This window comes from Dendrobates tinctorius, unplaced genomic scaffold (assembly GCF_039654945.1).
Source record: "Dendrobates tinctorius isolate UK_male_01 unplaced genomic scaffold, ASM3965494v1 ptg000155l, whole genome shotgun sequence".
In the NCBI taxonomy this organism is placed as follows: domain Eukaryota; kingdom Metazoa; phylum Chordata; class Amphibia; order Anura; family Dendrobatidae; genus Dendrobates; species Dendrobates tinctorius.
This window is the reverse complement of record NW_027361822.1, coordinates 20,078,331-20,094,886: the sequence shown is the minus strand read 5'-3', so window position 1 is coordinate 20,094,886 and position 16,556 is coordinate 20,078,331. Positions and strand designations below refer to the sequence as shown.

At 40.7% G+C, this 16,556-nt stretch overlaps 1 protein-coding gene across 1 annotated transcript in view; it reads right to left on the bottom strand.

Moving 5' to 3' along the window:
- Positions 1-16,556, bottom strand: part of LOC141051036 (uncharacterized) — a 57,723-nt gene that overhangs the window by 17,382 nt on the left and 23,785 nt on the right. The window contains exons 2-6 of the mRNA XM_073547839.1: positions 9,368-9,485; positions 9,066-9,242; positions 8,859-8,982; positions 8,678-8,775; positions 8,421-8,511 (exon numbers count right to left, since the gene is read on the bottom strand). Of these exons, the coding sequence (XP_073403940.1) occupies positions 8,421-8,511; positions 8,678-8,775; positions 8,859-8,982; positions 9,066-9,242; positions 9,368-9,485 (608 nt within the window). The remainder of the gene's footprint in view (positions 1-8,420; positions 8,512-8,677; positions 8,776-8,858; positions 8,983-9,065; positions 9,243-9,367; positions 9,486-16,556) is intronic.

Genomic DNA, 16,556 nt, shown 5'->3' with positions numbered 1-16,556 from the left:
CTCATTTCTGTCTATCGACCTAGCCGATTGCTGTGCTCTGCAAACGACTTTCGACTAACCTCTGCACTAATCCGTACCTCCCACTCCCGACTCCAAGACTTCTCCCGTGCTGCTCCTATCCTCTGGAATGCTCTACCCCAAGAAGTTAGGACTAACCACAATTTGCATAGTTTTAGGCGCTCCCTCAAAACACATTTGTTATCACGTTCACTAATCAGAGTCATTCTATGTGTAGGTGTGCGTGTATAGCCCATTCACTATCTCCATCCATCCTTCACTCCCTCAAGATGGCTGGACCTTCATTGTAAATATACAATTGTAAATACACACCTGTACTCTGTATCTCCCTCACCTCATGGTAGATTGTAAGCTCTCATGAGCAGGGGCGTCTTATTTCATCTTATTTTGCTTTAATTATTGTATTGTTAACGCTGTTACTTATGACTTGTGTTTTGAAACTGTTAAACTGTAAAGCGCTGCGGAATATGTTGGCGCTATATAAAGATTATTATTATTATGGTATCTGCAAACTCGTACTGAACTGGAGAACCATACTGCCAGGTCAGTTTTAGCATTTAGTAAACATCGTTTAAAAAAAAACAACCAAACAATTGTGGGATTGCACTTTTTTTTTGCATCTTCACTGCACATGGAATTTTTTCCCCTTTTCCAGTATACGATATGGTAAAATCAATGTTTTCATTCAAAAGTATAACTCGTCCTGCAAAAAACAAGCCCTCACGCTGCCATATTGATGGAAAAATAATAAAAAAAAAAAAGTTATGCCTCTGGGAGGAAAAAAATGAAGACGCAAAAAAGGAATAACGGAAAGTTGCAAGGTGGTGAAGGGGTTAAACCAGAGTGTTAGGTCAAACAAAATAGTTAATAAGTGTCAATATCCTAAAAACTGCACCCCTCAAGGTGCTCAAAACCACATTCAAGAACTTGATTAACCCTTGTGGTGCTTCGCAGGAACTAAAACAATGTGGAAGGAAAAGATGAAAATTTTACTTTCTCACACAAAATGACACTTAAGCCCCAAATTGTGCATTTTCAAAAGGTGCAAAGATAAAATGCATCAAACAATTTGTTGTGCAATTTCTCCTGAGTATGCAGATACCCCACATGTGGTGGAAAACTACTGTTTGGGTGCACAGCAGGGCACAGAAGGGAAAGAGACCCACATTTGTTATTTTTACAAGGGTAACAGGAAAATTGCACTGTGAATTCTGGAGCTCAGTTTTGGCCATGTCCCATTAGAAAAACCCCTGACATGCCGAAACAGGAGAAAACCCTACAAGTGACCCCATTTTGTAAAATACATCTTCTGAGGAATTTACCTAGGGGTGTAGTTAGCATTTTTAACATTCAGGTAACTCACAGAATTGTATAAAATTAGGCAAAGTAAATGGAATTTTTTTTTTCACTATAATTTTGCTTTGACCCCCAAGTCACCCATATGTGGTCGAAAACTTCTTTTGAGGCACAGTGCAAAACACGGAAGGGAAGAAGCGCCATATTGGAGTTCAGATTTTGTTCGAATGGTTTTAGGGTGCCATGTCACATTAGCACAGTCTCCGAGGCACCAGAACAGCGGAACTGCACATAAGTAACATCTTTTTACAAACTACATCTCTCAATAAATTAATCAAGGGGTGCAGTGAGCATGTTGACCACGCATGTTGACCACACATGTGCCTCACAGAAATTTATACCATTGGTCTATGAAGAAAGAATAATTGTACTTTAACCACTAAAATATTGTTTTTGCCCCAAATTTAAAATTTTTATAAGGGCTAATAGGAAAAAATTGACCACTCAGTTTGTTGTGCAATTTCTCTCAAGTGCACCAATGCCCTACATGTAATCTGGAAATACTTTTCAGGCAAAGTGCAAAGCTCAGAAGGGAATGCGTGCCATAATTTAGGGCAGATTTTACTGTTATGGTTTGCGAGTGCCACGACCCACTGGAAGAGCCCCTGAGGTGCCAGAACAAGAGAATCCCCCATGAGTAACGCCATTTTACAAACTACACCTCTCAATGAGCACAGATTTTCCTAGAATAATTTGCAGACTTCATATACAGAGCCCCTAAGTGCTAAAAGAGCAGAATCAACCCTCAAGTGACCCCATTTTGGAAATTATACCCCTTTTTTCCTTTATCTATAGGCGTAGTGACGAATTTGACTCCATCATTGTTTTTTGCTATTGTATTGCCAAGTACGTTGTAGTGCCCATACATTAGGCCCAGGTCTCGCTTTGGGAGACATGCAAACTGTAAATTAAGCAGGCTCTCATTGCTAGAGAAATGCCAAACATGTGGATGCTAAGTGTAGTTTAGGCACCCTATGGTCCTCAAAGGTGACATTTGAATTTGGGAGTGCAGAATTTGCTTTTTTTTTTTAGGGGGAAGCGAGGAGCCATTTAGCTTTTCCAGAGCCTTTGCACTACCAGTAACGTGGAAGCCCCCTATGTTGACAGATGACAGATCTGAGTGGAGACTTGCTTTTTCTGTGGACTGAGTTGAAGCTTTTATTGGGAACATTTTACATAACATTTGGGATCATAGATTTCCTCCGCTCTATGCTGAGAACTTACATCGTGGTTTTCATCTAAATCTATGAGTGACGCTATTGAGATGAAACCCCCGAGGGATCCATTAATTTAAATTCAGCAGCAAATTTACTCTGGACTCCTTCTGGTCTCAGTTTAGTGGTGTCCATCTTTTCACCAGATCACAGGTCAGTCAGTGTCCACAGTGCCTCCATCTGCCTCAGCCTAGCCCTACTGCGAACTTTGGGAGGCAGAATGAACAAATCAATAGTAGGTCAAGAATTGGTTTCATTTATTTTTTACGCCTTTCCTCGTGCAGTATAAGTGATTAGATGACTTTCTTCTTTGGGTTAGTGCGATTACACCAATACTAGATTTACCAGATTGGGTTTTTATATTTGGCTGTTGTCACACAAAGATGCTTTTTATGTTGAAAAAAACAAGTTTTGCTCCCCATATTCGGAGAGATATAATTTTTCCATATTTCTGCTGAGGTCTTGTTTTTAATTTTTGAGGAATGAATTGACATTTTTATTGGTACAATTTTCAGTCACATTACATTTTTTGATCGGTTCTCTATTCCTATTTTGGGGAGGCAGAATGAATAAAATACAAAAATTCAAGTATTGGCTTTTATTTTTTTATGCCGATCACTGTGTGGAAGAAATGAAGACAATTTCATTCTTCTGGACTCGGTATGATTACAGCAATGCCACATTTATATAATTTTTTTTCTTTTGCACAATAAGAACGACTTTATAGAAAAAAGAATTGTTTTTGCATCGCTTTATTCTGAGAGGTATAGCTTTTTTATGTCGCAGCTGACAGAGCTGTATGGCGGCTTGTTTTTTTTTTTGCAGGAGAAGATTGTGTTTTCAGAGATGGTATTTTTTATTTACAGTCTTTTTGAACGCACTTTATTCCACTTTTTGTTTGGTGGTATGATGAAAAAGCATTTTTTTTTTTGCCTTTTTACTGTGTTAACTCAAGCGGTTAAATAGTGCGAGAGTTTTATAGGTCGTGCAGTACCGGACGCAGCAATACCAAATGTGCAATTTTTTTTTTTTTTTTACATAAAACGATGCATTTACGGGTATAATATACAGGTACTTCTCACAAAATTAGAATATCATCAAAATGTTAATTTCAGTTCTTCAATCTAAAAAGTTAAACTCATATATTATAGAGTCATTACACACAGAGTGATCTATTTCACATGTTTATTTCTGTTAATGTTGAGGATTATGGCTTACAGCCAATGAAAACCCAAAAGTCATTATCTCAGTAAATTATAATTACCAAAAAACACCTGCAAAGGCTCCTAAGTGTTTAAAATGGTCCCTTAGTCTGTTTCAGTAGGCTCCACAATCATGGGGAAGACTGCTGACTTGATAGATGTCCAGAAGGCAGTCACTGACCCATTCCACAAGGAGAGTAAGCCACAAAAGGCCATTGCTAAAGAAGCTGGCTGTTCACAGAGTGCTGTATCCCAGCATATTAATGGAAAGATGCGAGGAAGGAAAAAGTTTGGTAGAAAAGGTGCACAAGCAACCGGGATAACTGCAGCCTTGAAAGGATTGCTAAGAAAAGGCCATTCAAAAAAAAAATCGGGGAGATTCACAAGGAGTGGACTGCTGCTGGAGTCATTGCTTCAAGAGCCACCACACACAGATGTATCCAGGACATGGGCTACAAGTATCGCATTCCTTGTGTCAAGCCTCTCATGACCAATAGATACCAGAAGCGTCTTACCTGGGGCCAAGGAGAAAATGAACTGGACTGTTGCTCAGTGGTCCAAGGTGTTTTCAGATGAAAGTAAATTTTGCATTTCATTTGGTAATCAAGGTCCCAGAGTCTGGAGGAAGAGTGGAGAGGCCACAATCCAAGCTGCTTGAGGTCTAGTATGAAGTTTCCAAAATCAGTGATGGTTTGGGGAGCCATGTCATCTGCTGGTGTAGGCCCACTGTGTATACTCAAGACCAAAGTCAGCGCAGCCATCTACCAGGAAATTTTAGAGCACTTCATGCTTCCCTCTGCTGACAAGCTTTTTGGAGATGGAAATTTCATTCTCCAGCGGGTCTTGGCCCCTTGTCCACACTGCCAAAAATACCAATACCTGGTTTAAAAACAACAGTATCACTGTGCTTGATTGGCCAGGAAACTCGCCTGACTTTGGGGTATTGTCAAGAGGAAGATGAGAGACACCAGACCCAACAATGCAGACGAGCTGAAGGCTGCTATCAAAGCAACCTGGGCTTCCATAACACCTCAGCAGTGCCACAGGCTGATCGCCTCCATGCCACGTCGCATTGATGCAGTAATTGATGCGAACATACATTTCAGTAGGCCAACATTATGGAGTTTAAATATCATTTTCTCAAGCTGGTGTTATAAAGTATTCTAATTTACCGAGTTATTGACTTTTGGGTTTTCATTGGCTGTAAGCCATAATCATCAACATTAATAGAAATAAACACGTGAAATAGATCACTCTGTGTGTAATTATTATAAAATACATCCGTTTCACTTTTTGTATTGAAGAGCTGAAATATATTAACTTTTTGATGATATTCTAATTTTGTGAGAAGCAACTGTATATATTATGATTTTGTGATTTTTAAAAAAATATATTTTTTACTTCCTATTTAATTTTTAAAATTTTTTACTCAGTCTTTCTATGGGACTTTAACTTTTATCACTTTGATCAATGGTGTAAAGCATTGCAATGCATTATAGCTGTTAGTGTTGCACTGACAGAAGCCTCTTACACTATGCACAGAGGATGGTCTAACAGACTTGCAGTAGCTTGGTGACCCGGATCTTGTCATGAGGACCCCAGGTTACCATGACAACGATCAGGCCTTTGCGATGTCTCGGGGGGGTCACTGATTGGACAAGACAGGGAGCCCCCATCCTCTCCCCGCCTTCTAAATGCTATGATCGATATCGATTGTGGCATTTAGGGAGTTAAATTGCCAGGGGGGTGCCCGCGCCACTCCTTGCTGTGAGAGCTAGGCCTCGGCTTTCACGCAAGCCTGCATGCTGGCCAGGATGTACCTATACGTCCAATGTTGGGAACCCCTTCTCAGTTATGACGTATGAGTACATCCAAGGTCATGAGAGCTGGAGAAAAAAAATGGTCTTGTTTAGACAAATAATTTTAAACATCATTTTTTCATAGTAGCCTCATTTTTATGTGAGTGTTGTATTCTCTTTATTCGTTTTGCTGACACCGGGCGGTGTTATTGAGAAAATAAGGGAAATATGTGTATGTTTTTATTTATTTAAAAAACCCCACAAAGGACCATTAAACTAAATGTAAAAATTTGTTCCAGGTTCAGTAATAATTATCTTTATATCATACACTATTGTTTTGCTTTTTTATTAATGGAGGCGGGAAAAGTAACAGCAATTTGCTGCAGCTTATTTTTTATTCGTTTATTTTTTACTTGTTATTTATTATTTTACACATATGGTGACATGTAAAATTTGGGCACCCCTAGTCAAAGTTACTGCTATTGTGAACAGTTAAGCAAGCTGAAGATGAAATGATGTCTAAAATGCCTAAAGTTAAAGATGACACATTTCCTTTGTATTTTAGGCAAAAACAAAACAAAAAATATATTTTCATCTTTTATATTTTATAAAATAGAAAATGGGCTGATGCAAAAGTTTGGGAACCCTGCATAGTCAGTATTTAGTTTCACCCTCTTTTGAAAGTATGACAGCTTGTAAATGCTTTTTGTAGCCAGCCAAGGGTCTTTCAATTTCCAGTTCTGTGAGATTCCTGGGACGTCTTGCATGCACTGTTATTTTGTGGTATAACCACAGATGTTCAATGATGTTCAGATCAGGGGACTGTGAGGGCCACTGTAAAGGCCCCGTTACACATAACGATGTCCCAGCGATCCCACCAACGATCCGACATGGATGGGATCGCTGGGACATCGTTAGACAGCCCCTCCAGAGATCAGGACCAGGTGGTTTCCAGGGTAAACAGCGGGTATCTAAGAACCGCGGGGCTCTTAGGTACCCGCTGTTTACATTGGAAACCAGCGTCCAGCGTCGCTGATCTCTCGCTGCCACACGCAGCGATGCGCGCTGGCCAGCGGGAGACCAACTATCAAAAATCTGCCCAGGACGTTCGAGCGCGATCAGCGATACCCGGCAGGGGGCCTGGTCGCTGATACATGCCATATACAGCAATGTCGCTGGCGAGATCGCTGCGGCATCACAAAATCAGCGATATCGTTGTGTGTGACGGGGCCTTTAGACCTTCAGCTTGCACCTTGTGAGGTAGTCAATTGTGGATTTTGACGTGTGTTTAGGATCATTATCCATTTGTAGAAGCCATCCTCTCTTCAACTTCAGCTTTTTTACAGATGGTGTTAGTTTGCATTAAGAATTTGTTGAAACGTCATTGGATCCATTTTTCCCTCTACGCGTGAAATATTCCCCGTCCCATTGGCTAAAACGCAACCCCAAAGCACGATTGATCCACCCCCATGCTTAATGGTTTGGGAGATGTTCTTTCCCTGAAATTCAGTGCTCTTTTTTCTCCACACATACCTTTGATCATTTTGGCCAAAGAGTTCTATTTTACTCTTATCAGCCCACAGGCCTTGTTTCCAAAATTCTTCAGGCATGTTTAGATGTTCTTTTGCATATTTCTGATGCTAAATTTTATGGTGAGGATACAGAAGAGGTTTTGTTCTGATGACTCTTCCTTGAAGGCCATATTTATGCAAGTGTCTCTGAACAATAAAACAATGTAGCACAATTCCAAAGTCTGCTAAATCTTTCTGAAGGTCTTTTGCAGTCAAGCGAGGGTTTTGATTTGCCTCTCTAGCAATCCTGCGACCAGCTCTCAATGAAGTTTTGCTAGGTCTTCCAGACCTTATCTTGACCTCCACTGTTTTTGTTAACTGCCATTTCTTAATTACATTTCGATATGAGGAAAGAACAACTTGAAAACGCTTTGCTACCTTCTTATGGTCTTCTCCTGCTTTATGGGCCTCCACCATTTTCATTTTCAAAGTGCTAGGTCGCTGCTTAGAAGAACCCATGGCTGCTGTTTTTTGGCACAAGGTTAGAGGAGGCTGGGTTTTTATAAAGCTGAAAAATTGCATCACCTTGCCTTTCCTAACAATGATAGTGAACAAGCCACAACCATAAAAGGTTAATTAAGGTCAAATCTATTTGCAAGGAAATATGTCATCTTTAACTTTAGGCCTTTTAGAGATATTTTTACCTTCAATTTGCTTAACTATTCACAATAACAGTAATTTTGAAGAGGGGTGCCAAATTTTACAGGTCACTGTAAAAAGACCTTTGGGTCTTTCATCGATGAATTACTTTTTTCAAATCCTATTTCTTCTGTATCTGGGGTTGCCATATTTGTCCCATTTACAGTGGAATTGTAGCCTCCTGGTTGCATAGCAGAGCTGACTGAGTCTTCATGGGTCTTTCAGCTCTTGCCCTCTCCCTACATCCAGCGATCACATAACCACTGGGTTTGGAGAAGGAAGTGGAAGAATTCCTATTTCTGTATATACAGTGCTTGGGAAGTCCTAACAAACAGGCGATCCATATTGTCAAACAGCTGCAAAACATGCAGCCACCGCGACTCGAACATAGGGTATCTTCGGTGTGCTCGAATACTATTAGCACACGAGCTTGATCGGTTAACACCTTATCCGAGCATGCTCGGTCATCACTAATATTTTTATAGCATTTTGGCAGAAGTGGTGAATCTAAACCAAAAAACCTAAAAAGACCACAGAGCTCACAACAAACCAAACAAAATGGTAAAAGCCAGTGGCTGGGGAGAGTCTATGACATTTCTGCATTTAGTGGTCACTACTCACCTGGGTAGTCATATGTAGAAATCTCCTCTTTACACCACTCATCACCACTCACATATGTCTCTGTAGTATTAATATGGGTCAGATCTTCACCCTGAAAGAAATATTGTAAAAGTCACAGACAGATGGAGAAGTCACATCTATGATCATCTCTAATCCTGCCATCTCCACCGTTCTCATTACACAAGTATAAAACATATAATACTGGTGGATAAAACAAGACTGAGCACAAAGTCTCATGGCACTGTCTCTCCATCTACCTGATGATCCAAAGGAATATCAAAATTTTCTTGTTTACAGTCCTGTGGAAGAAGAGGACTGGGATATCTCTCTGGTGTTGTGCTCTTACTGGATAAATCTGTAGGAAACACATACAGGGACTGAATTCATTCTTTACATACAGATAATTATAGGCCGTGTGTATTTAGTTCTGTCTTTTACCTGGTGATGTGAGGGGCTGGGGAACCTCCATCATGACGTCCTTGTACAGATCTTTGTGTCCTTCTAAATACTCCCACTCCTCCATGGAGAAATAGACGGCGACATCCTGACACCTTATAGGAACCTGACACATACAATGATATTGTCATCCCCCCGATCCCTTCATAGCGTTACTGTATAATGTCTCAGCATTCCCAGCAGTGTCACCTCTCCAGTCAGCAGCTCAATCATCTTGTAGGTGAGTTCTAGGATCTTCTGGTCACTGATGTCCTCATGTATCAGGCGGTGAGGTGGAGGCCCCGTGATTGGGCTCAGGGGTCTTTCCCATCCCTCAGACACAGGGTCCTGACATCGCTCACTAGAGGTCTTCACTAATATATAATCCTGGTTATGGAGAGACGCATTAATCTCACTACAGACATTTCCAGAGTCCTCACCTCTCCAGTTCTGTCCGTCTGTTATTCCCATAGATAAGAATGATGTAATGTGACGTCACCATAATCTCTCACCTCTCCAGTAAGCCGGAAGAGGATCTCTAGGGTGAGGTGTAATATCCTCTCCACCATCTTTTCTCTGTCCATCCTTGATGGATCAATCAGGAAAATTCTCTTATATAGAAGATCTCCACTGAGAGGATCCGATATTGTAGGAAGAAGATGAGAAAATGAATAAAATCAAACAAAAAACAATTCATGAAAATAATAAAAGCAAACATGAGAACATATAAAGCAGATACTCCATATTTAAGGACAAATCATGTCACACCCTCACATGAACGCTGCAGCTAATCACTGGCCACCAAGGTGTTACAAACATGTACGAGAAATGAATAAAAGGACAACAACCATCAGGGCCACTTTACCTAGAATGACCACGTATGTAAGAGCAGTAAATCAGCAAGTGATTACTAGAAGAAAGTTCATCTGGGATCCAGACTTTCTGTGAGGCACTTTATAATACACACAAATATGTCTGCACTGTGTACAATTATTATGCAGTTTGTATTTTTGATAATTACTTTTATTACTAAACATCTGCTGTTGGTCAATCCAGAAGGTTAATAAACCTGAATATTTAAGAAAATTAGTTAAAGTGTGGTTTTGTCTTTCTTAGGAGAATATTGATCTGTTCAAAATTATTGGGCAACTAAAATGATAATTTTCCCCATTTTAAATTGTTAAGTTCATCTTCATCTGTTATAGCGAGAATAATAACCAAACAACAGAAAAGGGAAGAGTCAAAAACTCCATCCATGGAGTCTGTCAGTTTCTTAATCTGATGACGATCAACTTTTTGGAAAGCACCAACCATAGCACCCCCCCCAGACATTGATCAAAAAAGTGACTGTTATCAGTAGGATTTAGGTTTGGTGAGGAGGGGGTGTATTATCCTTTCAACTTTAAGGATTTTACTGGCAACAAGCAGTGAAGACTTCAATGCTGTGATGGAGCATTGTACTGCAGAACAATCATGGTTGTCTAGAAATATGCAGACTTTTTGTTGGGCCATGGATTGATGAAAGTGTATTCTAAAAACTGGAAGTAGGTAGTAGGTTTAGCAATTGATTTTATAAAGAAAAATAACTGATTTTTACTCCATTTTCAATCTGAAAAGGTCCAACGAGATCCTCTTTAACCCCTTTCTGTCATGTGACGTACTATCCCGTCCATGTGCCCTGGGACTTAATTCCCAGGTACGGGACAGTACGTCACAGCGATCAGCCGCGCCCACATGGTGAGCGCCGCTGATCGCGGCCGGGTGTCAGCTAATTATCACAGCTGACACCCGGCACAATGTGTCAGGGGCGGTTACAGACCGCCCCCGACACGTTAACCCCTTGCACACCGCGATCAAACACGATCGTGGTGTACCGGGGGTTAAAGGGAAGCATCGGCAGGGAGGGGGCTCCCTCCGTGCTTCCCTGAGCCCCCAACAGCAGCGCAATGTGCAGCGCTGCTGCGGGGGGCTCCATCCCTGCAGGTCCCCGAATCCAAGATGGCGACGGGGGCCTGCAGGGAGCTGGCTTCCTCAGTGCCTGCAAAGTGCAGGCATGAGGAAAGCCTGTGCAGTGCCTGTGACAGATCGCTGATCTGTCACAGTGATCTGTGATGTGACAGATCAGCGATCTGTCACATGACAGGTATGTCCCCCCTAGGACAATGTAATAAAGTTTAAAAAAAAAAAAAAAAGTGTAAAAATAATTTAAAATATAAAAATCGCTAAATTAAAAAAAAAAAATATTCCCTAATAAATTCATTTTTTGGAAATAAAAAAAACAAACAATAAAAGTACACATATTTGGTATCGCCACGTCCGTAACGACCCGCCCTATAAAACTGTCCCATTAATTAACCCCTTTAGCGAACCCCTTAAAAAATAAAAATAAAAAATGAAGCAAAAAATAATGATTTATCATCATACTGCCGAACAAAAAGTGCAATAACGCGCGATCAAAAAGACGCATATAAATATCCATGGTACCGCTGAAAACGTCATCTTGTCCCGCAAAAAACGAGCTTCCAGACAGCATCATCAGCAAAAAAATAAAAAAGTTATAGCTCGCAGAATAAAGCGATGCAAAAATAATTATTTTGTATATAAAATTGTTTTCATTGCATAAAAGCGCCAAAACATAAAAAAAACGACCTAAATGAGGTATCGCTGTAACCGTACTGACCCGAAGAATAAAAGGGCTTTATCAATTTTACCGCAGGCAGAACGGTGTAAAAGCACCCCCCAAAAGAAATTCATGAAACGCTGGTTTTTGTTCATTCTGCGTCCCAAAAATCGGAATAAAAAGCGATCAAAAAATGTCACGTGCCCGAAAATGATAATAAAAACGTCAACTCGTCCCGCAAAAATAAGACCTCACATGACTCGGTGGGTCAAAATACGGAAAAATTGTAGCTCTCAATATGTGGTGATGCAAAAACTATTTTTACAATAAAAAGCGTCTTTTAGCGTGTGACAGCTGCCAAAAATAAAAACCCGCCATAAATAGTAAATCTAACCCCCCATTATCACCCCCTTAGTTAGGGAAAAATAATAAAATTAAAAGAAAATGTATTTAATTCCATTTTCCCATTAAGGTTGGGGCTAGGGTTAGGGCTAGAGTGAGGGCTGAGATTAGGGTTAGGGGTGTGTTGGGGTTAGGGTTGGAGTTATAATTGGGGGGTTTCCACTGTTTCGGCACATCAGGTGCTCTCCAAATGCAACATGGCATCTGATCTCAATTCCAGCCAATTCTGTGATAAAAAAGTCAAATGGTGCTCCTTCCCTTCCAAGCTCTGCCATGCGCCCAAACAGTGTTTTACCCCCACATATGGGGTATCAGCCTACTCAGGACAAATTGCACAACAACTTTTGTGGTCCAATTTCTCCTGTTACCCTTGGGAAAATAAAAAAATGGGGACTAAAAGAGCATGCTTGTGGAAAAAATACGATTTTTTTATTTTCACGCCCGGGCGTTATAAACTTCTGTGAAACACGGGGGGGGGGGGGGTTTCAAAGTGCTCACCACACATCTAGATAAGTTCCTTAGGGGGTCTAGTTTCCAAAATGGTGTCATTTGTGGGGAGTTTCCACTGTTTAGGTACATTAGAGGCTCTCCAAATGCAACATGACACGCGCACAGCATTCCATCAAAGTCTGCATTCCAAAACGTCACTACTTCCCTTTCGAGCCCCGACGTGTGCCCATACAGTAGTTTTCTTCCACATATGGGGTATCAGCGTACTCAGGACAAATTGGACAACAACTTTTAGGGTCCAATTTCTCCTGTTACCCTTGGGAAAATAAAAAAAATGGGGACTAAAAGATCATGCTTGTGGAAAAAATACGATTTTTTTATTTTCACGCCCGGGCGTTATAAACTTCTGTGAAGCATGGGGGGGGGTTCAAAGTGCTCACCACACATCTAGATAAGTTCCTTGGGGGGTCTAGTTTCCAAAATGGTGTCATTTGTTGGGGGTTTTCACTGTTTTGGTACATCAGGGGCTTTCCAAATGCGACATGGTGTCTGATCTCAATTCCAGCCAAACACGTCAAATGGCGCTGCTTCCCTTCCAAGCTCTGCCATGCGCCCAAATAGTGGTTTACCCCCACATGTGGGGTATCAGCGTACTCAGGACAAATTGCATAATAACTTTTAGGGTCCTGTTACCCTTGGAAAAATAAGAATTGAGGGTGAAAAGATCATTTTTGTAGAAAAAATTTGATTTTTTAATTGTACCGCTGTACTATGAAGCCCTTGTGGGTTCAAAGTTTTCACCACATATCTAGATAAGTTCCTTGGGGGGTCTAGTTTCCAAAATGGGGTCACTTGTGGGTGGTTTCCACTGTTTAGGTACATCAGGGGTTCTCCAAACGTGACATGGCGTCCGATCTGAATTCCAGCCAATTTTGCATTGAAAAAGTCAAACGGCGCTCCTTCCCTTCTGAGCTCTGCCATGCGCTAAACAGTGGTTCCCCCCACATACCAGGTATCAGCGTACTTAGGACAAACTGCACAATAACTTTTGCAGTCCAATTTCTCCTGTTTCCCTTGGTAAAATAAAAAAAAAAATTGAACCTGAAGTATTTTTTTTGTGAAAAAAAGTTAAATGTTCCTTTTTTTTAAATATTAAAAAAATTCCTGTGACGCACCTGAAAGGTTAATAAACTTCTTGAATGTGGTTTTGAGCACCTTAAGGGGTGCAGTTTTTAGAATGGTGTCACTTTTGGGTATTTTCTATCATATAGACCCCTTAAAGTAGCTTCAAATGTGATGTGGTCCGTAAAAATAATGGTTTGGCAAAAATGAGAAATCGCTGGTCAACTTTTAACCCTTATAACTTCCTAACAAAAAAAAATGTTGGTTCCAAAATTGTGCTGATGTAACGTAAACATGTGGGAAATGTTACTTTGTTTTAAGTTTTTTGTGTGCCGTATCTCTGTGATTTAAGGGCATAAAAATTCAAAGTTGGAAAATTGCGAAATTTTAAAAATTTTCACCAAATTTCTGTTTTTTTCACAAAGTTATTTGAATGAAATTTTACCACTAACATGAAGTACAATATGTCATGAGAAAACAATGTCCGAATCACCAGGATCCATGGAAGCGTTTCAGAGTTATTACCTCATAAAGGGACAGTGGTCAGAATTGTAAAAATTGGCCCGGTCAAACCACCCTTGGGGGTTAAGGGGTTAATAATACCAGCCCATAGCAGTACCACACCTCCACCTTTCTGACGCCTGAGTCAAAGTGGATGTCTGTGCCTGTTACTGATCCAGCCACAGGCTCTGTCAAGAGGCACGTGCATCTCATCAGTCCATAAGACCTTTGAAAAATCTTTCTTCAGACATTTCTTGGAAGTCTTGACGTATCAATCTCTGAGTTACTCAGTGGTGGTGGGTTCAGCCTTCTCACTTCGACTTGGTCACTGAGCACCTTGTACTTCTGTCCTCCAGGGATGTTACAGCTCTGCAATATGACAGCACTGAAGAATAATGGCTTCCCGGTCGCTTCAGGTTTCATTCTTCTCACATATTTGGCGGTTAATGTGTTTTTTTCCTCAACGTGTTTTTTGTGACCTTGGTGATTACTTGCAACAAAACATTGATGGTTCTGTGATTGCTCCAATATCTTATCTATTTCAAAAGCTCTGCATCCCTCTTTAAGACTTGTACCAATTTTTGCCTTTTCAGAGCAAGTTAAATCTCTTCTTTGCCCATTTATAACTTTGACAGCGATTTGTGGGTCAATTTTCTTACGCATGGGACATTTATGTTATGACTATTACTGCACATGCACTTACCTGTTACTTCACGATGTCTATCAAAATTCGGGCCTGAGCACTGCAGCATCTAATGAATGGCTATTTTTCTTGGCTATTATTCTTATTAATTTTTAGAACACCATTGATTCCATGCTGTTGTATATGAAAAGGGGTTACATACAAAATACAAATATAAATTACAGGGAACAAACTAACAATGACAGACTGGGACAGAGGAGAGAGGGCGCTGGCCTTGTGGGCTTTACAGTCTACCAGACAATGGGGAGGAATACAGTAGGGCTGGGAGGGTTGCGGCAGCTTCTGGAGGTGGTGAGGTGGCATCGGGCTCAGTGCAGGCTGTAAGCTTGCTTGATGAAATGCCTTTTTAAGTAACTTCTAAAAGTTCCGAAATTCGCAGACAATTGGACATGTTGGGGCACAAAATTCCAGAGTATGGGGGATGCTCGCGAAAAGTCTTTGAGGCGATAGGGTGTGAAACGTATAAGTGTGAAAGAGATAAGAAGGTTTTGGGAGGACCAGAGATTTTGTGTTGGAAGTTATTGAGAGATTAGTTTGGAGACAGATTATGGATGGATTTGTAGGTCATTGTTAGCAGTTTGAACTGGATACATTGGGGAATTGGTAGTCAATGAAGGGATTTGCAGAGGAGAGAAGCAGAGTAATAACGAGGAGAGAGGTGGATTAGTCGGGCAACAGAGTTAAGGATGGACTGGACAGGTGCAAGAGTGTTAGCAGGGAGGCCATTGCAGTAGTTGAAGTGAGAGATGATGAAGGCATGCACTAACTTTTTAGTAGAATAATGGTTGAGGAAAGGACGGATTCTGGAAATATTTGTAAGTTGGAGGTGGCAAGAGCTTGGATTTGCGGTTTGAAGGACAGGGCAAAGTTGAGGGTTACTCCGACGCAGGGGAATTGCGGTACTGATGAAAATGTGATATTTATTGTAATAGATCAGATGGGATGGAGGAAAGGTGAAGAGTCCGGTTTTGCTCACATTGAGCTTCAGGAAGCATGATGAGAATAAGGAGGATATCGCTGAGAAGTCACTCAGAGATTTGGGCAGAACAGAAAAGAGCCTTGAGGGACACCAATGGAGAGAAGGCGGGATGAGGAGGTAGTGTGGGAGTGGGAGACACTAAATATGCGGTTGGAGAGGTATGAGGAAATCCAGAAGAGGGCAAATTATTTGATGCCAAGGGAAAAAGAGGATTTGTTTGTAGAAGGAGGAAGTGGTCAATTGTGTCAAAGGCAGAGGACAGGTCTAGACCTTGATATGCTTGCGTATGTGCGATTTTGTTTCTTACACTTACTGAGCGTTAGTCATTGGCACTGCACTGTCATCGTGCAATTACGCCGATATTTATTATAGATGTATGCACCATCATTTGCTTGCATGAAAAAGTTACTCATGCCAGGATGTATTTACACACGCAAAAAGAAACCTTTTTGTATCTCGATCTGAAATCTGTGTTCACGCAGGATGCCGGTGACCTGTTGTTTTACTTTTAGTGCGCGTCAGAAAATATGGACTTTCATGCAACTTTATTGAAACTTATTATTCTACATACGCGTAAAGAAGCCACATGAGACGTCCAATCTTATCTTCTGGTAGACTATTATGCGAGCTACTTGCAAATGCATTTTGCCCTGGTTAAAGCCACACTCCTAGTAGCAATACAAGTGGCGTAATCCCTATCTGTGTATATACACAGCTCAAAAAAATAAAGCAAACACTAAAACACCACATACTAGATATCACTGAATGAAATATTCCAGTTGCAAATCCTTATTCATTACATAGTGGAATATGTTGAGAACATTAAAACATCAAAATGATCAATGTAAATCAAAATTAATATCCCATGCAGGTATGGATTTGGAATGATACTCAAAATCAAAGTGGAAAAGCAAATTATAGGCT